Source organism: Geotrypetes seraphini, chromosome 6 (assembly GCF_902459505.1).
Source record: "Geotrypetes seraphini chromosome 6, aGeoSer1.1, whole genome shotgun sequence".
NCBI classification, from domain to species: Eukaryota; Metazoa; Chordata; class Amphibia; order Gymnophiona; family Dermophiidae; genus Geotrypetes; species Geotrypetes seraphini.
Window position 1 is genome coordinate 190,402,824 of NC_047089.1, and position 26,275 is coordinate 190,429,098.

At 44.4% G+C, this 26,275-nt stretch overlaps 1 protein-coding gene across 4 annotated transcripts in view; it reads right to left on the bottom strand.

Moving 5' to 3' along the window:
* The window catches only part of LOC117362823 (tetraspanin-15-like), a 297,713-nt gene that overhangs the window by 185,612 nt on the left and 85,826 nt on the right, over positions 1 to 26,275 (bottom strand). For all 4 annotated transcript variants that reach the window (XM_033949841.1, XM_033949840.1, XM_033949842.1 and 1 more), the window contains one exon: positions 162 to 236. In XM_033949841.1, the coding sequence (XP_033805732.1) occupies positions 162 to 236 (75 nt within the window). The remainder of the gene's footprint in view (positions 1 to 161; positions 237 to 26,275) is intronic.

Consider the following 26,275-nt stretch of genomic DNA (forward strand, 5'->3'; position numbering starts at 1 on the left):
TGGGTGGGCCAAATAGTCTTTAAAGGAAGACATCTGCCATTTTATGTTTTATTACGTTCTGGCTGCTCTAAGGCTTATGTTTTGTATTTATAACATCACATCTACAGTATTTCTACAAGAAAATCTTAGGCAGCAAATTGAAAATTATTGTAGCCAATTACCTTGTTTTCAAAGAAAAATTCAATAAAGATCAACAGCAGCTGAATGATAAAGATGGCCAGGAGGATCCAGAAGAACTGTAGAAGAAGAACAATGTTTGGTAAGAAAAATGCTGAAAACAGATTGCCTATATGATCTAGCTTAACCTTGACAAGCCAAGTCAAGCCCTTTATGCTAATGGACTCGTTCTTTAGTAGCAGCTGTAGGAGAAGCAGGACAACTGTAAAAATGATGACAGATACAATGTGCCAAAACCAGGAATGAATATTGGAAACAGGAACACCACTCACAGTGCCCTTAGTTTCAAACAGCTTGCATGCACATTTTAAAACTGGGTATGCAGCTCATCCACTCTTTTGAATGCAGTTTTCCCTCCCTCTCCCATGCCATTTATCACTCTATGATATAGACAAAATAAATAGGAAAGCAAAACAGATTCTTTAGAACACATCCAACCAGTCAGATTTTCAGAATATGCATGAGAGATATTTGCATGTACCACTTTCATTGTATGCAAATCTCATGCATATTTATTGTGGATCTTCTAAAAATCAGCCTGGTTAAAAGTGTCCTGAGGACTAGGTTGAATCATTATTCTAGCTCAGTGTCTCGTAAACTTCTGGAAGCTGCGGCACGCTAAACCCTGTGCCACAGCTGAAGGGCATCCGGAAATGCACAAACGTTGATGCAATGATGTCATGCGCATGCGTGACGTCATCACATCGACATCCACGCCTATGTGAAGGCCCTCCAGACAGAGCCCTGAGTCGCCAGTTGGGGGATGTTGCACGAGGAGAGGCACCTAGACGAGGAGAGGTGTCGGCGCCAGCTGACTGCCTATAGACCGTGTCTCTCACCACGAGAGGAACGTCCTGTCAGCCGGTGCCTCTTTTCCTCACCCGGAATCTTGCTACAGCACACAGTTTGTGATACACTTTTCTAACTCATATATCATATAGGCAGCATGGCTAAATTTCACAGTGTTGATGGATTACCGTAATGCAAAGGACTTCTACAGGCATGTGCCCTTTCTGCTATACTATAATTATATCCTAGTTTCATTTCATAATCACCTATACTCAGACTCTCAAATAGTATGGACCCGAGAAAATGGAGGGTTTAGGTATACAAAGCAGGTGAGCGAAACAAGTGGGCAGGACCTGACTAGAAATGCTTGATAAGCGATCAAATCAAATTTGAATAAAACTTGAAACTTGACTAGAAAGAATATACATTTTTAGGTTGCAGGGAGGAAGACTTAGGAGCAATGTTAGGAAATACTTTTTTTCATGGAGAGGGTGGTGGATACCTGGAATGCACTCCTGAGGGAAGTGTTTAGGCAGATTTATGGGTATAAATAATTAGCGCAACATAAACAAGTCACATGCAACTCTCGTTTCTAGGATATCCCATAACTGCACCCAAGGATTCAGATTTTTGCCAACTTATACGAATACAGAGACCAAAGCTATATGAAATATTTTATTATAGACTAGTCTTATAGCCCGTTACATTAACGGGTGCTAGAATATATGTGTGTGTGTCTCTCTTTATTTCTTTTTTTCTCTCTCTCTCCTTAGCCGCTTTCTTTCTGTCTTTCTTTTTCCTTGGCTGTCCATCACCACCCTTTGCCTGCTCCCCATGTCCATTCTCCCTTCCTTTTACCTCCCCTGTGTCCACCACCACCCCTTCACAGCTCTCCTTATGCAGCAGCAGCCCTTCTCCCTTTGTTTTACCTCCCCCCTGTCCAGCAGCACCTTCCTTCTCCCCCTGTCCAACATTAGGCCTCCGTTCCTTTTTCTTTACCCACCCCCTGTCCATCAGCACCTCTTTCCTTCTCCCCCTGTCCAGCAGTAGGCGTCCCTTCCTTTTTCTCCCCCCCTCCTCCTTCTTATCCATATGATACAGTTACCTTGCTCTGCCCCTGATCAGAGGTTCCCGACAGCCGCCCAGTTTCACCCATTGGAAAAGTTCCCTCTGCGGCATCCCGCACCCCTCCTGACGCGACTCCCGCTGTCTTTCTTTCTGTCTGTCTCTGTCCCTGGCCCCCTTTGTCTGTTTGTCTTTCTGTATATCTCCCTGCACCTGTGTCTGTTCCCTGTGCACCTGCCCCTGTGTCTTTCTGTCTCCCTTCCTCCCTCTGTCTGTCTTTCCAAAGCAGCATTCCCTCCCCCTTCCATTTCCCTCCCCCCACACCAGTTCCCTGTGCAGCAGCATTATTGTTTCTTCTACCCCCTTTCCCTTCCTACAGTCGCGACTACAAACGCGGGCCTGAGTCCTTTGCCGCCGCCGCCGCCCCCCTTCCCTTCCCGCGGGTCCGACTACACATGGCGATTCAAGCAGCGTGTCCAGCAGTCTTCACACGCTGCTTCGGGTCCTTCTACTGGTCTGATTAACTCTGGCACGTCCGGAGCAAATCAGGGCAGTAGAAGGGCCCGAAGCAGCATGTGAAGACTGCTGGACACGCTGCTTAAATCGCCAGTCGGGGCCGCGGTAAGGGAAGGGGGGGGGGGCAAAGGACTTGGGTGCCGGGCAGCGGAAATCTTCTTCTACCTTGCCTCTCCTTCACCGTCAGGAGTCAGCGGCAGGAGCTTTAACGGCTGGTGGTTCCGCGTTAAAACAATCCCGCGCCTCTTTGAAAACTGTCACGCTGCTGGAGCCGGGAGGCGACGGAGAGGGCAGGGGGTGAGTTGTGCATGCGCACTTCCTAGCTACAGCTCACGGAAAACAGACGCACGCTTAGGAAGTGCGCATGCACGGCTTACCGTTTTATTATATTAGATATAAAAATATAATTCACAAGCCAGCAGTAAATAACTAATTATTGTTTACAATATATCTGAATACATACATATATTTCAGCACACAATTATTACACAGTAATCACTAAGTAAATTGATAAATATGACTAATTCTTACACACAATTATAATTGCTTACAATACTAAGTCCTGATAATAGCAGCAATCCAAGGGGACCTAACATTCCTATCCATAACAAATACAATTCTATCTAGCCCAGCTGAAAGAAGAGATAATTCCTTTTCTCACCCTTTAGATTATGCCTCAGTAGATCCGGGAGATGGAATTCTGCTGTTTCCTCAGCGTAGTAGATGATTGAACAACTTCTGGTCAGAAAAGTCCATTTGTCACTGGAAAAGCTGTAATATATATTAGTTAGAGTTCCTTTTGTGATAGAAACCAGATCTGTTTAAAAGATAGTTCTGCGTCTTCACTCTCGTCCGAGAGCAGGTCACAAGAGGCAACTTTTATTAGTTCTTATTGTTGCGCTGTAGTGTACAGAGAAACCTAAGTTTAGATCCGAGCTCCCTCAGATCCAAACATAGTCTAAATCCTCCCAAACACCTTTCTCCTTAGGTCGTGTCAGATGACCCTCCAGGACCAATCCAAGCAGAACAGCAAGCATGAATAGTCTTTTCTTGTGCAGAGGCCTTGGAAGGCGCCATAGATGATAAGCACAGAAACACAGATCATAACATAGTTTATAACTCCTCCAGATTCACAGGAGCTAGGCATGTATGAATAGGCAGATGTCCTTGACTGGAAACACACAGTTCTTGTAAACACATCCAGAATGCATCAGGCAGCAACGATGGTTCAGGCTTGCTTGACATAAGTGAGGCCTAACCTTAAGTGTGAGGCATGAATCACCCCTACAAGTGGAGGAGAAGAAAACGGTGACGGAATTCAAAAAGATGTGAGATAAACACAGAGGATCTCTACTTAGAAAATGAATGGTATAAATTAAATAACTAAGGCCGCTACTGGGCAGTAGTGTTGCCCGATTCAGGAAAAAATATTTTGATTCGATTCAGCCTATTGAATCGATTTTTTGATTCGATTTTCCTGCCCACTACACGCCCTTTGCCCTCTCCTACCCATACTGGCGCTGTGGTGTAAACAAAATAAACAAACAAAAATGACTTTTCCTCTCTCTGTTAAATCCTAGCTCACGATCGCAGTCTAATACCAGCTCTGGCAGGATACAAATTTCAAATCTGACACATTATAAGTACATAAGAATAGCCTTACTGGGTCAGACCAATGGTCTATAAAGCCCAGTAGCCCGTTCACACGGTGGCCAATCCAGGTCACTAGTACCTGGCCAAAACCCAAGGTGTAGCAATATTCCATGCTACCAATACAGGGCAAGCAGTGGCTTCCCCATGTCTTTCTCAATATCAAACTATGGACTTTTCCTCCAGGAACTTGTCCAAACCTTTCTTAATCACAAAACAGAAAATAAAAATTTTTTCTACCTTTTGTTGTCTGGTCATTATTCAAATCATGTTGCTCCCAGGCTCTGCAACAAACGTCTTCTGATAACTCACTTGCCAGGGTCTCTTGCCCCATTTGTCGTTTTCTTCTTTTTCCATCCATCTTCTGTCCTCCCCTGGAGGTCTGGTATCTTTCCTTTCTTTCATCTCTATTTCTGTAGCTGCAGCGGTGGATCCCACCATCCCCAGATCCACCATCTCTCCTTTTCCCAACTACCCTTTCATCCAGCATCTCTCCCTCCTTCCCCACCACCCCAGGTTCCACCAGCTCTTCCTTTCTCTTCCCAACTACCCTCCTATCCAGTATCTCTATCCCCCCTACACCATCCCTTGTGTACAATTTCTCTCCTTTTCTGTTCCTTCCCTCCCTAAATTTCATTGTCCACCATCTCTCTCCCTCTCCTGTTTTTAGATCCATCGTTTCTTCTATCCCTCCCATCTCCCCTCTCCAGGATCTCCCCCAAGTTCATCTCTCCCTGCAAGGAGCCTAAGAAACAAAATGGGGGAATTGGAATCCATGGCCAATGCAGAAGACATAGACATCATTGGAGTCTCTGAAACGTGGTGGAATGAAGAAAACAAATGGGAAACAGCACTGCCGGGGTACAAGCTCTATCGCCAGGACAGGTCAGGACAGAAAGGAGGTGGAATAGCCCTATACATAAAAGAAAGCATACAATCGACAAAAATGGACAAAGCAGAGACGACCAACAAGCTGGATTCGCTATGGGTTAAAATACCGGGAAGGAAAGGGCCTGAAATAAAGATGGGTCTATACTATCGTCCACCCGGACAAACCAGAGATATCGATGAAGAAATGGAAGATGAGATGAAGCGTGAATGCAATAGCGGTAACATGGTTATTATGGGAGACTTCAACTATCCTGGGATAGACTGGAGTCTTGGAAGCTCAAAATGCGCTAGGGAGACAGAATTCCTGGAGGCTATACAAGATTGCTTCATGGAGCAGCTTGAAAGAGAACTGACGAGAGGAAATGCCACTCTGGATCTAATCCTAAATGGGTTAAAGGGACCTGCAAAGGAAGTGGAAGTAGTAGGACCGTTGGGAAACAGCGATCATAATATGATCAAGTTCAAGGTCGAAGTAGGAATACTTTCAACTTCAGGAAAGGAAACTATGAAGCAATGAGGAAAATGGTAAGGAAGAAACTTAGGAACACTTCCAGAAAATGGCAAATGGTAGAACATGCCTGGTCTTTTTTCAAGGACACTGTGAGCGAGGCGCAAAATCTGTATATCCCCAGATTCAGAAAGGGGTGCAAAAAGAGTCGAACAAAAGACCCGGCGTGGATAACTAAAATAGTAAAGGAAGCGATAGGCAATAAGAAATATTCATTCAGGAAATGGAAAAAGGACAAAACTGAGGACAACTGGAAAGAGCACAGGAAGTATCAAAAAGAATGTCACCGTGTGGTTCGAAAAGCCAAAAGAGAGTATGAAGAGAGGCTAGCCAGGGAAGCTCGAAATTTCAAACTGTTCTTTAGATATGTTAAGAGGGAAGCAGCCAGCCAGGGAGGAGGTGGGACCGCTGGACGATGGAGACAGGAAGGGAGTGGTGAAGGAAGAGAAAGAAATAGTAGAAAGACTTAACATGTTCTTTTCATCTGTATTTACAAATGAAGACACATCCAACATACCGGAACCTGAGCAAATCTTCAAGGGAGATCAAGCAGAAAAATTAACATCCATGGAAGTGAGCCTGGAAGACGTTCGCAGGCAGCTAGAAAAACTAAAAACTGACAAATCCCCAGGTCCGGACGGAATCCATCCAAGGGTTCTGAAGGAACTAAAGGAGGAGATAGCGAAACTACTGCAGCAAATTTGCAATCTATCCCTGAAAACAGGCGTGATCCCAGAGGACTGGAAGATAGCCAATGTTACGCCTATCTTTAAAAAGGGATCAAGAGGTGACCCGGGAAACTACAGACTGGTGAGTCTGATCTCGGTTCCAGGGAAAATGGTGGAAGCACTTATAAAAGACAACATCGATGAACATTTTGAAAGAAACAAACTTCTGACAACCAGCCAACATGGTTTCAGCAAGGGGAGAACGTGCCTAACTAACTTATTGCACTTCTTCGAAGGAATTAACAAACGGATGGACAGAGGCGACCCCATAGACATCATATATCTAGACTTCCATAAAACCTTTGACAAAGTACCCCACGAACGCCTACTTCGGAAACTGAAGAACCATGGGGTGGAAGGAGATGTACATAGATGGATCAGAAACTGGTTGGCGGGTAGGAAACAGAGGGTGGGAGTGAAGGGCCACTACTCGGACTGGAGGAGGGTCACGAGTGGTGTCCCGCAGGGCTCGGTGCTTGGGCCGTTGCTATTTAATATATTCATAAATGATCTAGAAACAGGGACAAAGTGTGAGATAATAAAATTTGCGGATGACACCAAACTATTTAGTGGAGCTCGGACTAAAGAGGACTGCGAACAATTGCAAAGAGACTTGAACAAACTAGGAGAATGGGCGATGAGATGGTAGATGAAGTTCAACGTTGAGAAATGTAAAGTATTACATATGGGAAGCAGAAACCCGAGGTGCAGCTATACGATGGGAGGGATATTATTGAAGGAGAGTACCCAAGAAAGGGACTTGGGGGTAATGGTGGACATGACAATGAAGCCGACGGCACAGTGCGCAGCGGCCGCTAAGGCAAATAGAATGCTAGGCATAATCAAGAAGGGTATTACAACCAGAACAAAAGAAGTTATCCTGCCGTTGTATCGGGCGATGATGCGTCCGCATCTGGAGTACTGCGTCCAATATTGGTCGCTGTACCTTAAGAAAGATATAGCGTTACTCGAGAGGGTTCAGAGGAGAGCGACACGTCTGATAAAAGGGATGGAAAACCTTTCATACGCTGAGAGATTAGAAAAACTGTGACTCTTTTCCCTGGAGAAAAGGAGACTTAGAGGGGATATGATAGAGACTTACAAGATCATGAAAGGCATAGAGAGAGACAGATTCTTCAAACTTTCGAATAATAAAAGAACAAGAGGACACTCGGAAAAGTTGAAAGGGGACAGATTCAAAACGAATGCTAGGAAGTTCTTCTTTACCCAACGTGTGGTGGACACCTGGAATGCACTTCCAGAGGACATAATAGGGCAGAGTACGGTATTGGGGTTCAAGAAAGGATTGGACAATTTCCTGCTGGAAAAGGGGATAGAGTGGTATAGATAGAGGATTATAGTTCAAGTCCTGGACCTGTTGGGCCACCGCGTGTGCGGACTGCTGGGCACGATGGACCTCTGGTCTGACCCAGCGGAGGCACTGCTTATGTTCCACTATCCATCTTTCCCCCTCCACCGTCCATTTCTCCCATCCATCTTCTCCCCATCTCTCCCTCTCCAGTCCACCAACTCCCCCAAGTCCATCTCTCCCTCAATTCCATCTCTCCTCTCCATGATCTCCCCCAAGTCCATCTCCCTCCTCCACTAAGTTCCTCTCTCCCATCCATCTTCTCCCCATCTCTCCTTCTCCAGTTGACCAACTCCAACAAGTCCAAAGTCCATCGCCCATCTCCCCTCCCCCCATCTCTGACTCCCAACAAAGAAGCCCAGTATTTGGCTGGCACTGTGGAATCTACCAAGAGCTCTGGGCGCTTCGCACAGCAGACAAATGCTTTTTCGTAAGCTGCAGAAGATGTGGCCTTGCAAAAGCCAAGCAAGAAGTGTCTCTGCAGCACGTCCAATGTGCTCGTACTGCAGCTCGTGAGCCCTCTTGTGCTACCATGCCATCCGGCGCTCGCAGGGGTGCGGGGCTCTGGCCATGGAGGTCGATGTAAGGCCAGCCGCTGGCAGGGCCCAGGAGAGCAGGTGCGCACCACTGAGAAACAGCAGCAGCAGCAGCAAGAGCGGTGCATGAAGGTGGCAGATCGGAGGCGTTTGCCGGGCTCCGGGGGAAGCATGAGCGTGCATGCGGGAAGATGAAGTGCGGGCATCTGTTGCCAGCCAACTAATTAAAAATCACCTTGCTGCCGCTCAGTTAGGGGCAGTATTAGACATGCAAGGGCCAGGGCAAAAACTGAGAAATGGGCCCCCAAACCCAACTGCAAGCTATGCTTCCCATAACCTTGGCCCTGGTTTCAATACATTTTAATATGCATGCCCTAAAAAGGTGCTGCACAAATTTATTCAGGTTAGGGTCCCTTTTAATAAGCTTCAGTAAGCACTAACATGTGCTTACAGCAGGTTTGAAATGCACTGCCCATGGGGTGCGTTCAGGCATTCCACAATGTTTTTTTTTGCATGTGCATGCTCTACCCACATGCTAAAAATTAACATTTATTTTTTTTATCACTGGGGGTGTGTTTGGGGGCAGTGAGTAGGCGTGACTACCGAGGACACTGCTGTGTGCTAACTGATTAGCACCTGAGCCCTTACTGCCTCAAAATAGGTAGTTTCAGGTTTTTATTAAAATTTGATTCTGTCACTTATCAGATTTCTAAGCGAGTTTACAATTAAAATGGAAGGGGTAAAAAATAAAAATAAAAAACGCCAATAACAGTACAAATAATTACAAAAGAGAGATAAAACAACATTAATTAAATGGCGTACTTGATATTATACAATCTAGACAGGACTAACAAGAAACGGTAGATAGATAGGGAAGAAATACAATTGTAAAGGATAGGAAACATTAAAGGAAAGGACCGCCTTCCTCAGGGTGATTTTACGCACCACTCTGCTTGTTTCAAGCCATTTTCAGGTTTTATGCTCAAAGACACGTACATTGTTTTGCTCATATTTTTATCTTTGTACCCTACATCATCCAGACCCCTGAGGAAGGTGGTCTCACCAAAACATGGACCGTGTAGGGTCCGTCAGGACAATCATACGTGTATTACTTATTCAGACTTTTATTTGTATTTTTATTGTGAAGAGCGAATAAAAATCATCTTTCAGAACATCCGCAATCTGTTGTTTTTATCTTTGGATTGTTTTTACTTTGGAACATTGGTTCTTCCTTTTTGTTTTGTTGTAAAACAAAATAGTAAGACAGATATGAAAAAAACATTTTGATTAGCAGGAGTATTAGAAACCACTGTATATCCAGTGCAGCTTTCAGAAACAGGGCTCCAAAGACTAAAGTCACTCAATACCTTATGCATCTCATTTTGTGAAATCAAAATGAGGCAATGGCATTATAAACTCTTCCAGAGAGAACCCTAATTGTGATTCATTTCTGTCTTTATGAGCAGCCTTAATCTGGCACAGAGCACTTTGCACACCATAAATTCCCCTCTTACAATCAGAGCAAAGACTCAAAGTGCTCATTTTTAGTGCCAAAACTTTTATTTTCAATTAAAACAATAAAGATGAAAGAAGAAAAAAATATATAAGCCAACACTCAGCTGCTCTTTTACTCAACCTTATAATTACAGAAGGTATGTAAATCACTCTTTGCCAAGAACAATTAAAGACTGATACAGAAGGTTGAGCATTGAATGGATCCAGCATGGAGGCGGACTTAGAAATAGCATGTGACATTTTTTCATACACAAAGGGCAGGGAGCTAAATATTAAGACTAATAATAAAAAAACCATTATTGATATGATTGCTTTATCTTGTTTCTTTTCCTCTGCTCTAAACTTTTAGTCAGATGGAATTGATGAATCACAGGCTCAGTGACTGTGCATGGCAAACATTATGAGGTAGGTTTGCAATACCCAGGTTAGAGTTAATTTTTTTACCAGTTGGTGAAGCCTGGAATTTTACACCGGCTGTTATCCATCCTAGCCCGAGGCAACAGTATGGTGAAACATGTCAGTACTGGGCGAATTAATTTAAACTTGGGAGCCAAATGTGATCATAAAGATTGGTTTTCTTCATATACCATAGTCTGGTTCTTTTCTTTCTTCCAGGTAGGGTTTTTCTTTTTTAAATTTACCAAAATACACCAGTACTTTTCAAATTGAGGACCTTGGGGGTGGAGATAAATGGATTTATTAGCTGCATGCCATGCTAAAAAATGCTAATGGTTATAATCTTTGATTACTCTCCACAAACAAATCTACAAATAATATATAATGATGCAACCTCTAATTACAAATTTAAAGCTACCGTATTTTTCACTCCATAAGACGCACCTCACCATAAGACGCACCCCAGATTTAGAGAAGGAAAACAAGAAAAAAACCATTCTGAACCAAAATGTATACTAATATATACCAGACACCTTTAAATTCCATCCCAGCCCCCTCCCCTGAATCAATCATCACTTTTACATACCCCTCCAGCACCTTTAAATTCCGTCCCAGCCTTCCCAATCAATCATCACTTTTACATACCCCCAGCACCTTTAAATTCCATCCCAGCCCCCCCAGCACCTTTAAATTCCATCCTAGCCCCCAAGCACCTTTAAATTCCGTCCTCCCACCAGCAGTACCTTTAAATTGGAGAAGTCGGTGGACAACTGCCTGCTGCTTGTTGGGGCCCACGGCACACAAGCGTGTTAATGCCTGGGCCTGCGCCACTTCCTAATTGTGCCGGTCACTGGTGCTTCGCTGGATGGCTGCCTGATTACCGTCATGTCAGCATGAAGAGCTAGCGAGAACTGAGGCAGCCATTTAGAAGTGGCACGCGCCCACGCAGCTTCATATAAATGTCCATATGCATTCAGTTTAAATCTTTTTATCTTTTATTTGATTATTTCAATCTTTTATCACTTTGCAAAGTTATATGCGCAGATGCTCAAGGCCCAGCAGGCGAGGAGGCCGATCTTTGGGGTGCCCAGATGAGGGTAAGAAGCGGCGGGGGGATGCCCAATCGTGTTGGGGGGGTGCCGGATCGTGTCGAGGGGGGTGCCCAATTGTGTCGTGGGGTGCCGGATCGTGGCGGGGGGGTCCCAGATCGCGTCAGGGGGGTGCCGGATCACAGGGGGGGTGCCGGATCGGGGGGGTGCTGGTTCACAGGGGGGGCCTTCAAGGGGAGCAATGCCGGTTCTCGGGGGGTGGGGAGGAAACGCATCAAAGCGAGTTTCCATTATTTCCTATGGGGAAACTCGCTTTGATAAATGAGCATTTTGGATTACGAGCATGCTCCTGGAACGGATTATGCTCGTAATCCAAGGTACCACTGTATTTAAGTTTCGATTATGAGCTCCATAGTAGAGAGTTGTGTGGGGACAGAAATCTCATCCGTCCCCGCCAAAATCCCACCCGTCCCCACCCGTCCCCGTGAGGAATCCCACCCGTTCCCACCCGTCCCCGTGAGGAATCCCCTCCGTCCCTACCCGTCCCCGTGAGGAATCCCCTCCGTCCCCACCCTTCCCTATAAACTTCAGAAATAGTTATTTTATTTAATTATGCTACTGAATTAAAGGCTCTGGTAGAGACCCATTTACAAATAAGCAAAGAGACTTTATTAATTTGGAAATATTAATTGGGAAGAATACATACTTTGTAAATGGGTTTCTGCCAGAACCTCTAATGCAGGGGTGTCCAATGTCGGTCCTCGAGGGCCGCAGTCCAGTCGGATTTTCAGGATTTCCCCAATGAATATACATGAGGTCTATTTGCATGCACTGCTTTCATTGTATGCTAATAGATCTCATGCATATTCATTGGGGAAATCCTGAAAACCCGACTGGATTGCGGCCCTCGAGGACCGACATTGGACACCCCTGCTCTAATGTAAATATAAAATATAAATACTCAGCTGATGAGAACCCACAAGCTGTCAGCTGAGGACTTCCTTTGCAGTTGGCCGGGGGTCCCTTTTTCCAAGCTTGGCAGGCAGCATCTTTAAAAGCATGTCGCTATAAGAGATTTTTGGACAAGACTTTTGCATTTCAGTTAGGAAAAATGAATTCCTGGTTAAGTACTCTGATTCCACAAGCACAATCATATTATGCTTTTAGGAAACTGTTAAAAACTTATCTGTTTGATAAGTTTGTAAATTGAATATTGTTGTATCTCTGCCTATATATATATATTTCACAGATTGTACAGTCCTTCTTTGGAACTCATGTTTGGGCGGTATACAAGAATAAAGATTATTATTATTATTATTATTATTATTAATCATTGTTAGTTCTTGACCAATCCAATCACAAAATCAAGTTTCAAGTTTCAAGTTTATTAGATTTTAATATACCGACCATCAAGCAAATATCTGGATGGTTTACATTAAATTTAAAAAAGACAGATAAGAATAAGAACAATTGAAGAATTATTTAGTAATATGAATAATATATAGTGAACATTAAAGACATTAACAAGATGGACTTGACAGTGAGGATAGAGGGAATGGATGGGTAAAGTTACATTGTAGGTAGAAAAAGGAGAAAGAGGGGTTGGGAGAAAAACAAGTTGGATGGGGATAAAATATATGAAATGTTTATAAAAGAGAGAAATTAAATAGAAGAGAAATTAAAAAGAGAGAAATTAAATAATAAAGAAGGCATCACGAAATAAAAATGTTTTTAAGTTTTTCTTAAATTTGTCAAGATGTTGCATGCTGGTGGACAATCTTCATTGCCTACAATAGGCAGATAATGAGAGCAATGGGAGTGAAGTTTAAAATGCTTATGAAAATTTCTCCACACCCATCTAGCCAGTGGCATAGTAAGGAGGGGGGGGGGAGGGGGTATTCCATCCCAGGTGCAGTCTTCCTAAGGGCGTGGCACCCCTCCTCCTCTCCACCCCCCTCCTCTCCTTGCCACATGTGCATGCCCCTTGACTTCCCCCGTACCTTTTTTACTTTCCCAGCGCAAGGTTGCTGTCCACATTGGCATCGGCGCTCTCTTTGACGTTGCTTCTGGGACCCGTGCCTAGGAAGTGACATCAAAGAGCGAGTCAACACCGACATGGGCATGCTGCTCACTCCAGAGAAGTTAAAAAGGTATGGGGAAAGGGAAGAGGATGTACACGGCAGGGGGACCGGGGAAGAGGGTGCGGGAGAGGTGCTTCAAAGCGAGAAATATAGTTGGCCAATTTTTAATGGGCATCTATGCACCTTTATAATCAGGCACTTACATGGCCTCTCAAATCAGGTGACTCATTCAAAGAGATAATCAAAAGGAATGTGTAAAAAAGATCATTTTACAGTGAGAAGGTGGTGAGAATCGGGCAGATGTTGAAGAAGCCAGACTAATGACAGAATGCAAGCATGCACAAAGGAATCTTACTAGTAGAGGTAGGGAAGAAGACTGCACAGTAAGCTGGTACACATGGGTAACATAGAAACAAAGAAAATGACGGCAGAAAAGGGCCACAACCCATCAAGTCTGCCCACTCTAATGACCCACCCCCTAACTTCTTCCCCTAAGAGATCCCACATGCCTATCCCATTTTTTCTTAAAATCTGGCACGCTGCTGGCCTCAATTACCTGCAATGGACCAAGTAATCTTTATCTGGTGACATTTCCTATATTTCTCTGCTAGCTCTCTCAACTCTGCAGTCAGTTGTCTGAAGCATTCTGATAACAGATGTATGCATTCACTGGGTCAGCCAAGCAAGGAAGACAAACTTGAGGTCAAGCTGCGAGCAATACAAAAGATGGGGTTATGGAATGAAGCTGGAAAATGTTGGACTCAGGAATAGCATAAGGAAATACTTCTTAACCGGACAGGTGTTGGATGCTTGGAACTGTCTCCCAGTGGAGAAGATAAAGAAAATCAGTAACAGTATTCAAAGGGAGCCTGACATTAACAGAGAGGATTTGCCGTAACAGGGAGGAAGCTCTATTGCAAAAGGCAGATTAGATGGGCCCTGTGATTTCTATCTACCATCACATTCTCTGTGGCAGTTGGAATATTTTAAGCACCGACTGGCATAGACTACATTAGACCTGGATATTTAAGTTTGGGACACAGGCATTGCATATCCAGGTATGTCTGGACATGTGCTAGCTGCCAGTAATTATTTATTTATTTATTTAGATTTATTTCCCGCCCTCCCAGAAAGCTCAGGACAGATAACAGTAGAACAAACATAGATTCAGAGAGCAGGGTAATAGAAGAGCAGGGAGGTTATAAAAGCAGAGAGAGCTGAGGTACAATATTAAGGCTAACCATTTATCAATGAAGGGAAATATACAAATATACAGATTTCGTGGCAGTGTATCTAAGCATAAGGCGAGGTTTACATGTTAACATTTATGGAGGGAAACCAAGTACGATGAGGGTATGTATAGTTAAGGAGGAGGGATTTGGGTAGCATGGGGATCACAGCAAGGCATGGACTGAAAAGCATAATGGAGGCATAAAGAGACAAACAGTGGAATAGTCTTGTCCATGTAGCTGTTCAAATCTCTGATCATAAAGTTTGAGGATATCTTATAACTAGTACTTTTTGACCGAACTTTATTGTATTCTAGCATATTGTATTTTATTCATTTATTCAATTTCTGTATAATTCTAGTTCAACTTTAGAATATTGTATTTTAGTCACTGACTGTACATTTTTAGTATTGTATGTGAACTGCCTAGAACTATGTGGTAGGGCGGTCTATAAAAATAAAATTATTATTATTATTGACACAGTTCCTCGCAAATGTTGGGTCCTGGCTGATATTCAAGACTCCCTCCCCCCCTCCATAGCCCCTTCCAGTTCTGTTTCTCCCATAAACCTCCCACCACTCACTGGATCCCCCTCATTCAGAACCCTCGTCACCCATGGAACGTACCCAGAGGTGATTCCTGGTAGTCTAGAGGGACGTGACAAGAGCAGTCTCCATTTACTCACAAGACTAGCGCTAGGGGTAAATACCACCACTCGAACCTGGAGCCAAATGGGGCAAGAAAGGTGACCTCTTCTGACCCATCCCACTACTCTAACAAGTCACGGAGGTGGAAGTGATCCTGAGGAGGGGGAACAGAACAGGTTGTCAAGGGAGCAGAAGGGGGGGTGGGATAAGAAAGGAGACATTTGTATATGGAGGGCAGACAGAATCAGAGGGAGTGTTTGGCTGAATTCTGAGAAATCAGATCGGTCACCTGGTGGCTACAACCTGGAAGTTATTCAGGTGTCAACTGATATTCACCGATACAGCTAAGCAGCCAAAGAAAGGGCAACATTTTGTGACTCCCCCTCCCAGACTGCCGCTGTGTTATCCAATTCCAGAATCAGTGTTGAGAGCTCTCATTTAGTAGCGCTGCCTAGTTAAGTGCTACAGAATATCGGCAGCTGGCCCGATCAGTGTGGTTTAAGCAGGCAAGAGACTCTTCTGCCTGCCTAAACTAGGGGCTCCTTTTACTAAGGTGCACTAGCGTTTTTAGCGCACGCACAAGATTAGCGCATGCTATAGCGCACGCTAGATGAATAATTACCGCCTGCTCAAAAGGAGGCGGTAGCGGCTAGAGAGCCCTAGGTAAATATGGAGCCCTAGGTAAATATGGAGCTCTCTATTTTTAAGGCATCAGTAAATGTTTTCCAGAAAGCTGTCTGGGTATGGTGGGGGAATTAGCTTTCATTTGGAAAGATATCTTCTTGTTAATTGTGGCATATTTGCCTCAAGTAATCTGGAGTTCTTTATATGCATTCTTTAGGATGTTTTCCTTCTATTAACTATTAACAGCATAGCTTTTAACTCCTAACTCCAACCCACTTGTAAAGTACCCATGTCTATTTTGTCACTCTCTCTGTAATTCCCTACCCCAGTTGTCCTGTCTGATTAGATTGTAAGTTCAGTTGAGCAGGGATTGCTTCTTGCATAATTAATGTAATGTACAGTGCTGTGTGAGTCTGGCAGTGCTATAGAAATAAGTAGTGGTATGTACACTTTCTGCACGGCTTCACCGTGGAAGGAAAATTCTGTAATAATGACTGAGGACTAGAATACATAACAACAAACAGAAAATCCAACAAAATCGCAGTGAAATATCGAGTCGAAGAACAAAAACAGAAACTGCAGTAGTGATGTACAGGACGCCAAGAAGAATAAACAGTGGAGTGCCACAGTGATCTGTACTGGGATCGGTGCTATTTAACTTATTTATAAATGGACTTCTGGTGAGCATCTGGAAATTGGAATGAGGTGATTAAATTTGCAGATGACACTAAACTATTCAAAGTTGTTAAAACACATGCGGATTGTGAAAAATTGCAGGCAGACCGAAGGAAATTGGAAGACTGGGCGTCCAAGTGGCAGATGAAATTTAATGTGGACAAATGCAAAGTGATGCACATTGGGAAGAATAACCTGAATCACAGTTACCGGATACTAGGGTCTACCTTGAGGGGTTAGCGCCCAAGGAAAAGATCTGGGTGTCATCTTAGACAATGCAATTATACTTTCTGCTTAATGTATGGTGGCGGCCAAAAAAGCAAACAGGATGCTAGGAGTTTATTTTAAAAAGAATGGTTAACAAGACTAAGAATGTTATAAGGCCCCTGTTATCACTCCATGGTGCAACCTCACCTGTAGTATTGCGTTCAATTCTGGTCTCCTTAACTCAAGAAAGATATAGCGGCATTAGAAAAGGGTTATAGAAGAGTGACCAAGATGATAAAGAGGATGGAACTCCCCTCATATGAGGGAAGACTAAAACAGTTAGGGCTTTTTTTGGGGACAACGGGATAGAAAATGAATTAAATAAGTAAATAAAAACTGAAATTTGCCTATGGAGCAACAGCATTATAGAGACATGAATTATCATTTCTTGGTTTGCTTATGGTTTCCACCTCCATTAACTTAGTCTATCATATTCTGGAGACAAAGGGGAGAAGTGTCTCTGGGTAAAATACTTTAAAAATATGTTGTCCCTGTTTACTCACTCTGATATGGCTTGGCCTTTGAATTCTTCTTTTGGCATGGCACAGATGCTTGTTTAGTTCCTTATGCATTAGCCTTTTAGATCAGAAAGCCTAGTTTCTTTCACATTTACAAATCTCTGCTGATTTAAGCAGAGACATGATGTTCTGTGCAGATACTGACATTAGGATTGCTACTTATAACAAATGAAGTATGAATACAATGATAGATGTTTTTTATGAGCTAGGCATTAGTACTCCAGCAAACGCTCAAGAAGATATTCCAGTCCTATTTTAGGCTTTTAAAGTTTAACCCAGGGATAAAAAGTGCCCTTGCAACTCTTTTCATCTTCTCTACTATTTCAGAAAATAGCTATTTAAGCTACTGCCATTCTCCAAAACATTATTTTTGATCCCATTTGTAGAATAAACATATACATTGGGTAGATCCACAGGTCTTATTTCAAGGGAATTGGGAAAGGGACTTTATTCGCCACATAAAAAGGATAACGTAGGAGACCATATACGGGGTAAGGAGAGGTACAGGTCCACTTCTTTACATTGGAAGTAGGCCATATAATTCCTGATGCCTATAGGCAAAGCAAACATGCTTTAACTGATGAGTTTAACAGCCCTATGAGACCTTACTAAAATTTATCCTCGCTTTCTTCTCATGGAAACCACTTTTATTGAACAAATTCCCTAAGCCATCTCCATTAAAAAGTTTGATCAATCAGGATCAACCCCTGCTCCAACTTTGCTATTTTCTTAGGGAGTGATCTTCAAAACAGTCCACACTTAGCACTCACAGGCTTTCTACAAATTGTCAAATGGAAAGTCTATATATACTGTATATACTTTCCTTTGAAATTGCACACAAGAATACCTGACCTGTGGACTTTGAACCTGTTTTGATGGAGGTTAAATTTGGCTGAAGATGCATCCATACCTTTAAAAATGTAATGTGTGTGCACAATGCAGCAATTCTATAAATTGGCGCCTCCTTTTAAGAACCAAAAAGGCACACTCTTAGCACCAATCCTATAATGGCTTAAGGGCATGTCTAAGCTGTTATAGATTATTAGTGTGAGAGGTTCTACATCTTCAGATCCTGACCTAAAATACTATCAGAACTTGAGACTGTCATCTGATGAGCTGATGAGTCCCCAAAATGTCAGATTGGCTTCCATATGTGAATGTAATCTTTTGTGTCTAAAAATGTGTTTTTGGCTAGTCTTGTGTGTGTGAGAGAAGTCCTGGTTTCAAGCCTCAGAGGAGCTATGGGAAGTAAAGTTAATGACAATGATAGTCAAGTATATTTTATATATTCTGTATATATATAGAAATAGGCTTTTACAAATACAGAGTATACAGTTGATTTAGGGTTGCTGTGTGTCTCTGAATAGGTGGGATGTGGAGGTGCTGAGAGAGGGAAGAGAGGAGGCAGAGAGGGAGATAAACAAGAATCCAGAGAGGGGGGGGGGGCAGGGTTTGTCTGCATTTATAAGTCTGAGACTTGTTCTAAAACTAGCATCTATTGTTAGTAAATGTAATCTTAACATATTTTCCAGCATTTTTCTGTGCCATAATTTACTACAATAGTCCTTAATTGATAAGAAAGGTGTGACACTCTTGCAGGAATGGTAAATGTAATCAGTCTGTCTGACATCTTTTGTTCCATTGAAGTACTGTAGTTAACATATCTTCTTGGGAAATCCAGGCTGGCTAGATACTCAAGATATGTGGAATCTGTGCAGAGCTTTTTAGGGTCTATCTGCATTAATATTCCCTGGGTCAGAATGCTTAATATAATATCCCAGAGAACTTTGCTGACACTCTGGTTAGTAGTGCTGCCCGATTCGTAGATTCACTTTGGTGAATCAATTTGTTTTCCCCAAACATCATACTCACCGATTCAGTAACCAACCCTCCCTCCCAGTGAGACCTGACATACCTCCAAGCCTCCTTAACCAGCAGTAGCAGTGCACGGCAAGCAGATGTAGCTCTCTGAACAGGCTGCTCATGGCCTGCTTTACTGGGGCCTTCCCTCTGCTGCATCACTGACGACATCACTGATGATGCGGCAGATGGAAGATTTGGCGGGACAAGCCGCAAACAGCCTGTTCAGAGCCAGCCAGCCACTGCTGCTTCTGCTTTAGGAAGCCTGACAGTATGTCAGATCATACAGGGGGAGAAGGGTGTGACTCGAGAAGTGCTGCACAGGGGGATGGATGGGATGGGAGGGAGAGATGCAACAGAGGCAGAAAGGTGTGAGAGGGAGAAACTGCATATGGTGGAGGGGAGGGAGCTATACATGAAGAAGAAGGGAGAAATGTTGGATATAGGGTGGAGGACAGGGAGAGATGGTGTATAGGGAGAGAAAAATATGATAATGGAAGGAAGAAAGGGAGAGGTACTGCATGGAAGAGAATAGAGGTTTGAACCAAGGCACAAGGCATGGAGAGAGAGAGAGATGGTAGGCAGTGGGAAAGATGTTGGATATGGCAGTGGGAGGGAAGGTACAGAGATAGAACATGGATGGTGAATACAGAGAAAGAAGAAAACATCAAATGAGCAGGAGACCCTGGTGAGCAAGTTAACAGAAAACAAACAGAAACCAGAGCCTGGGACCAACATGATTTGAATAATTTGACCAGACAACAAAAGGTAGAAAAAATATTTTATTTTCTGTTTTGTGATTACAATATGTCAGATTTGAAATGTGTATCCTGACAGAGCTGGTGTTAGCTAGTGTGAGCTAGGATCTAACAGAGAGAGGAAAAGTCTTTTTTGTTTGTTCACATCATAGCATCGGGGTGGGGTGGGTGAAAAGGCTACAAAATAAACCCATCAGGAAAGTGAATCGAATCAAAAAATTGATTCAATAAGCTGAATCGAATCAAATCTAAATTTTTTCCCCTGAATCGGGCAGCACTGCTAGTTAGGCCTTCTCACATGCTGACAAGCAGCATTCAGTTATGGTCAAATTCGAAAATGTAGAGACAGGAACTCATTTTGGAAAATGTTAAAAACACAACTATTTGTAGATGCATTTCTTTGAGCAATTGACCTTATGGAAAGATTGAATCTGTCTGTTTTTGTTCCAATCTTGTTCTGAGTTTTTATAATATTTTATGCATGTAACTTTTTGTAAACCGTTTTGGAAAAAAACGATATAGAAATTTTAAAAATAAATAAATAAAATAAATATAAGGCTGACAGAGCTGTCCCGACCTGGGTCATTTCTGTTCTGATTCGTATGTCCTTTATAAAATGCCACTCTGTATGCCATGCAGCCACTTTTAAGAGCGGTAGACTCTCCAGCTGGTGGGAGGTTAGAGGTGGTGTAGCAACTAGGGAATTAGAAGCTATCTGTCCTTGCATACAAAGCCTGGAAATTGTGAGATGGAAAGTTTGGAACAAGGTACAAGTGTGTCTTGCTTAGGAGTTTGATATACTGCTTATTACATAGTATCTAGGTGGTTTATCTAAATTGCATAGGTAAGAAAAATAAATTGTACATATAGAAATTAAAATAGTAAGGGTAGAACTTTATTAATAGGAAAGGGAAGAAAAATCATAGTCGTCAGGGTCCACAGAAGATTGCAAACGTGGAAAGGGAAGAAGGTTTAGTCAAATGCATCTTTGAACAAGTACAGTACTCCCCCGAAATTCACAGTGGTTCTGTTCCAGGAGCACCCGCAAATTATGAAAAACTGCAAATATCGGCTGTGATAAAAAAAAGCATATTTCATAGTTTAAACCTTTTTAGAAGATGTAAACCTGCGGGGGAGGGGTTCTGCAAGCCTCCGGAGCTAGTTGCTTCTTTTTCATGGTGACCGCAGATGCCGTTTTCTTTTTCTCTGACGGCAGCAGCAGCAAAGGGCTTCCATCCCCTGGCAAAGAATGTGGCGTCGGAGATTTCCTGGCACCAGATGCGCAAAGTGCCGTTGAAGAGGCCATCCTGTCCATGAAGAGATGTCTTCGCAGTCCTAGCGACTACCTGGTTAAAGTGGCTGCCGGTTGAAGTGAAAAACCGCGAATGACTGAGTCTGCAAATGCTGAACCGCGAATTCGCAGGGGTTTACTGTATGTCTTCAGTGCAGACTGAAGTGCAGACTTGAATTTTTCTAAAGAGGTTTCAAGGCAAATGTGAGTGGGAAGAGTATTCCATAGAGAGGGTCCTTGAACAGAGAAAATATTACTCCATTTGGATTTGTATGTAACATGTCTATTTGTACGGAAAACAAGCAGATTTTGCTGCTGAGAGCGAAGAGTACATAATGGTAGATATGGGACTAGAAGGCAGTCGAGATACAGGGGAGAACGAGATTGACGCATCTTGAATACTAATAAGAGAATGTTATAGAATAGTCTCTGTTCAATTGGGAGCCAGTATGCGGATTTAAATAATGGAGTTACTTGATCAAATTTATTTGATCCTAGAATGAGTTTTATTGAAGTATTTTAGAGTAGCTGATGATGCTGACGATCTCTTTGATGCACACCCTGATATAAGATGTTAACAATAATCTAGGTTATTGATTACAAGTGAGTGTGTCAGTATGTTAAGTACAGAGGAATCAAGAAAAGGATTAATCATGTTAATCATTTGGAGCTTAAAAAACCCCAAGGCTGCATGACTGAAGAGATTTGTGGTTGGAATGTTAATCTGTTATCTATAATCACATTTAAACATTTTTAGTATAGGAGCTAATGGGATGGCAGCATTGCAGAGAAAAGGCAGAGCAGAGTAGAGAGTTGCGCGGGGACAGAAATCCCACCCGTCCCCACCCGTCCCCGCCAAAATCCCACCCATCCCCACCCGTCCCCGTGAGGAATCCCTCCGTCCCCACCCGTCCCCGTGAGGAATCCCTCCGTCCCCACCCGTCCCCGCGAGGAATCCCCTCCGTCCCCACCCGTCCCCGCGAGGAATCCCCTCCGTCCCCACCCGTCCCCGCGAGGAATCCCCTCCGTCACCATCCTTCCCTATAAACTTCAGAAATAGTTATTTTATTTAATTATGCTACTGAATTAAAGGCTCTGGTAGAGACCCATTTACAAATAAGCAAAGAGACTATTAATTTGGAAATATTAATTGGGAAGAATACATACTTTGTAAATGGGTTTCTACCAGAACCTCTAATGTAAATATAAAATATAAATACTCAGCTGATGAGAACCCACAAACTGTCAGCTGAGGACTTCCTTTGCAGTTGGCCTGGGGTCCCTTTTGCCAAGCTTGGCAGGCAGCAGTAGCGTCCCTGAGTCACAGATGCTGGCACCTCAGTGGCTCATGGATGCTGCCAGCGACTGCTGCGCTTGGTGGAGGGGAGTTCTGACCATCTCTAGAGGAGGTCCTCTGCTGGCGGTGCTTGGGGATCCCCACCAGTCACAGCAAGGGCCAACAAGTACTTCAACACTGTAGAAATAAAACCAGAAATGCATTTCCTTTTCTTTTGAACACAAAACAAAGATATCTGCCATATACATTTCCCAAGGCAGATGACTCTATGCAATGTCACCTCGGTAACAAAATACAAAAATAGACAAATACACCCCCTCCCTTTTTACTAAACCACAATAGTAGGTTTTAGCACAGGGAGTTACGCTGAATGCCTCGCGCTGCTCTCAATGCTCATAGGTTCCCTGCGCTAAAAAACAATATTGCGGTTTAGTAAAAGGGAGCCATAGTGCAAAATATAGACAGCAGATATAAATTCTCAAAACAGACACATTTTGATCACTAAATTGAAAATAAAATCATTTTTCCTATCTTTGCTGTTTGGTGATTTCATGAGTCTCTGGTTGCACTTTCTTCTTCTGACTGTGCATCCAATCTTTCTTCCTTTCTTTCAGCCTCCTGTATGTTTCCTCTCCTCCAGACCTCATTCTCTCCCCCAACTTTTTCTTTCTGTCTCCCTGTTCCCCCTTCTTTCTGTCTCTCTGTCTGCCCCCTTTCTTTCTTTCTCCGTGCCCTCCCCCAAGCCACTCGGTTTGCTGCCACCGCCATCGGGGAATAGTCCCCAAGCCACCGCTGTCCCAAGCTTTCCCTGCAGAAGCGTCGCGCTGACCAGCATTCCGCTCCCTGACGTCAATTCTGACGTAGGAGAGGAAGTTCCGGGCCAACAAGGCATTTCTCCTCATTCCATCCAGCCTGAGCCCCATCTCTCTTTGATCCAGCATTTCCCTTCTGTGTCTGTCAGAATTACCATTCCACCTATTTTCCAGCATCACCCTTCTTTGTGTCCATCTCACCTATATCCCTATCTCACCACTTTTTCAGAATCTTCATTTGTCTCTGTCCTTGTCTTTACCCCATATTCACCATTTGCCCTTTCAATGTCTTTATCTCCCCCCCCCCACACACACTTTTTCAGCATTACTTCTATGTCTCTATTTCACCTCCTCTTCATGTCCCCTCTGTATCTCTATCCTTATTCAGAAGGTCCTGCTTACCCTTTCTCTTCTTTGTGTCACTATCTCCATTTTCAGCTTTCCCCCCTTTTCCTTTGTTAATGCACCCTGTAGCCAGAATCTTTCCACCCTCCCTCCACTCCGGCCCAACCCAGTATGAAATATTTCCTTTTGTTTCTCTCCCCTCTCTCTTCTCCTCCCTCACCCACGAGTCCTGCATCTGGCCCTCTCCCTTCTACCTGCACCTGGCAACACCCCCCTGCTCCGCGGCTCTCTTAAGCAACTCGTCAGCAGCGGTGATCAAGACAAGCTGCCGACATCGAGGCCTTCCCTCTACGAGTCCCACCTTTGTGGAAAAAGGAAGTTGAAACAAGCGGGACTCGCAGAGGGTAGGCCCCGACGTCAGAAGCTGCTGCAGAAGCTCTGGGAAGAGAGCCGCAGGTAGAAGGGAGAGGGAGATAGGAAGGCGACGTCAGAAGCTGCTGCAGAAGCTCTGGGAAGAGAGCCGCAGGTAGAAGGGAGAGGGAGATAGGAAGGCTGTAGAAGCTCCGGAGCATGACACCGAACCCGGCCAGGATGATTTCTTTTTCAGGCTGCTGCTGCCGCTGCCATCCCCCACCCGAAATGACAAAAAACAGCCTAATGCCCGCGTCGGGAAATAGCCATGCTGAGCAGTGAGCTCAGCACGTACACAGATGAAAGCCTTGCTTGCTGATTGGTCCGGCGGCACGGTGGGGCGGGGCCGCCGGACCAATCAGCAAGCAAGGCTTTCATCTGTGTACGTGCTGAGCTCACTGCTCAACATGGCTATTTCCCGACCCGACGCCAGACTTGCATCGCCAGACTTGCATCGCCAGAATTTAGGTAGGTTGTTTTCATCCCCGTGGGAGTCCCGTGGGCAAGGGGGCGTCCCCGTGGGAGTCCCGTGGGTCAGGGGGGCATCCCCGTGGGAGTCCCGTGGGCCAGGGGGCGTCCCCGTGGGAGTCCCGTGGGCCAGGGGGGGAACCCGCGGGATCCCCGCGATCCCCGTTCCCGTGCAGACCTCTAGAGCAGAGCCAAAGATAAAAGCTGCTTGGTTTTTTAATGTTTTTATTTCTTTTGCATGTAAGCAGCATTTTCTTGAACAGAGTGAAATAGGAATGAAGGGACTGTAAAGGACTTTGCTGGCAGCAGTGTTTTTTTCTCTCTCTCTTAAGCTTGTATGAGCTGCTTGAGCTGAGATTCTTTCAGAAGACTATGGACTTAAAAAAAACTGGTTAGAGGGCTGTGTTATAGTCTAAAACTGAGTTATAGAACTGTGTTATCGTTTAAAGCCTTAACTTAATACTGTCTAAAGTAAAATGTCAGCTGCTAACAGGATTCAGCCAGCTAACAGCTAGAAAAATCCAGGAAGCTGTGCCACACTGATCCCAGCTTCCTTAGGAACAAGAACCTGGGTGATAAAAAAAAGCTGACTGTTCTGTTGATATTTCAAAATACAGTGGTACCTTGCATTACGAGCATAATCCGTTCCAGGAGCATGCTCGTAATCCAAAATGCTCGTATATCAAAGCAAGTTTCCCCATAGGAAGTAAGGGAAACTTGCTTTGATATGTTCCCACCCCCCACCTACCCCCCCCGAGGCCAGCAGCGCTGCTCCCCCCCCCCATGAGAACTGGCATTGCTCCCCCCGAAGGCCCCCCCGCAAACTGGCACCCTCCCCCCCGCGATCCGGCACCCCCCGCCGCCATCGGGCACCCCCCCGCCACGACCCGAGATCCCCCAACCCACCCGAACCCTCTTCTTACTTCCAGTGTAGCCTCCACATTGGCATCGGCACCAGCATGTCCTGTGCGTTGGTGCCGGTGCCCAAAAATCTGCGCATGCTCAAGGCCCGGCACAGGAAACAGATTTTGATGCAGAGGCTACACTGGAAGTAAGAAGAGGGTTCAGGTGGGTTGGGGGATCTCAGGTTGTGGCGGGGGGTTGCCTGATGGCGGCGGGGGGGGGGGGGGTGCCGGATCGCGGGGGGGAAGGTGCCAGTTCATGGGGGGGGGGGGAGAGGGCGCTCGTACAGCGAGGCAAGCTCGGTTTACGAGGCACCAAGTTTGCGAATGTTTTGCTCGTCTTGCAAAACAATCGCAAACCGGTGCACTCGTAAACTGAGGTACCACTGTAGAGGCGTTTAAATGTATGATTTGTAAAAGACTCCTGGTTTTGTGGATACTGTGAAGACTGTTTAAAGTTGCAAGAATCTATTTGAAAACTGCAGAAAAGGATAGCAGGGGAAGGGAAAATGATCCTGTCCAGGTATCTAGACATGGAGAGCTTCCTATGAAAAGAAGTGACTTGGTCTTGCCAGATGAGGAGGAGGCAGCCGTCCAGCAAGGGAGGGGCAGGAGCACAGAAAGCTCTTGCCAATACAGTGCTGGACCGCCAGAATTTTTTAAAAAAAGTACAGGGGGGGGGGGCTGCCTACCACGAGACCTGTCCTATACCCTGTCCCGGACTACCAATAGACCACCAGAGGGGGTACAGGGGACAGGGGAGGGCGGTGGGACAGAGTACACCATTTAATTCAGATTTTTTTTGGTTTTTCCTCCTCTATACTAGGTGCGTCTTATGGTCAAGGTGCATCATATAGAGCGAAAAATACAGTATATACAAGGATCAACATGCATACTGTTG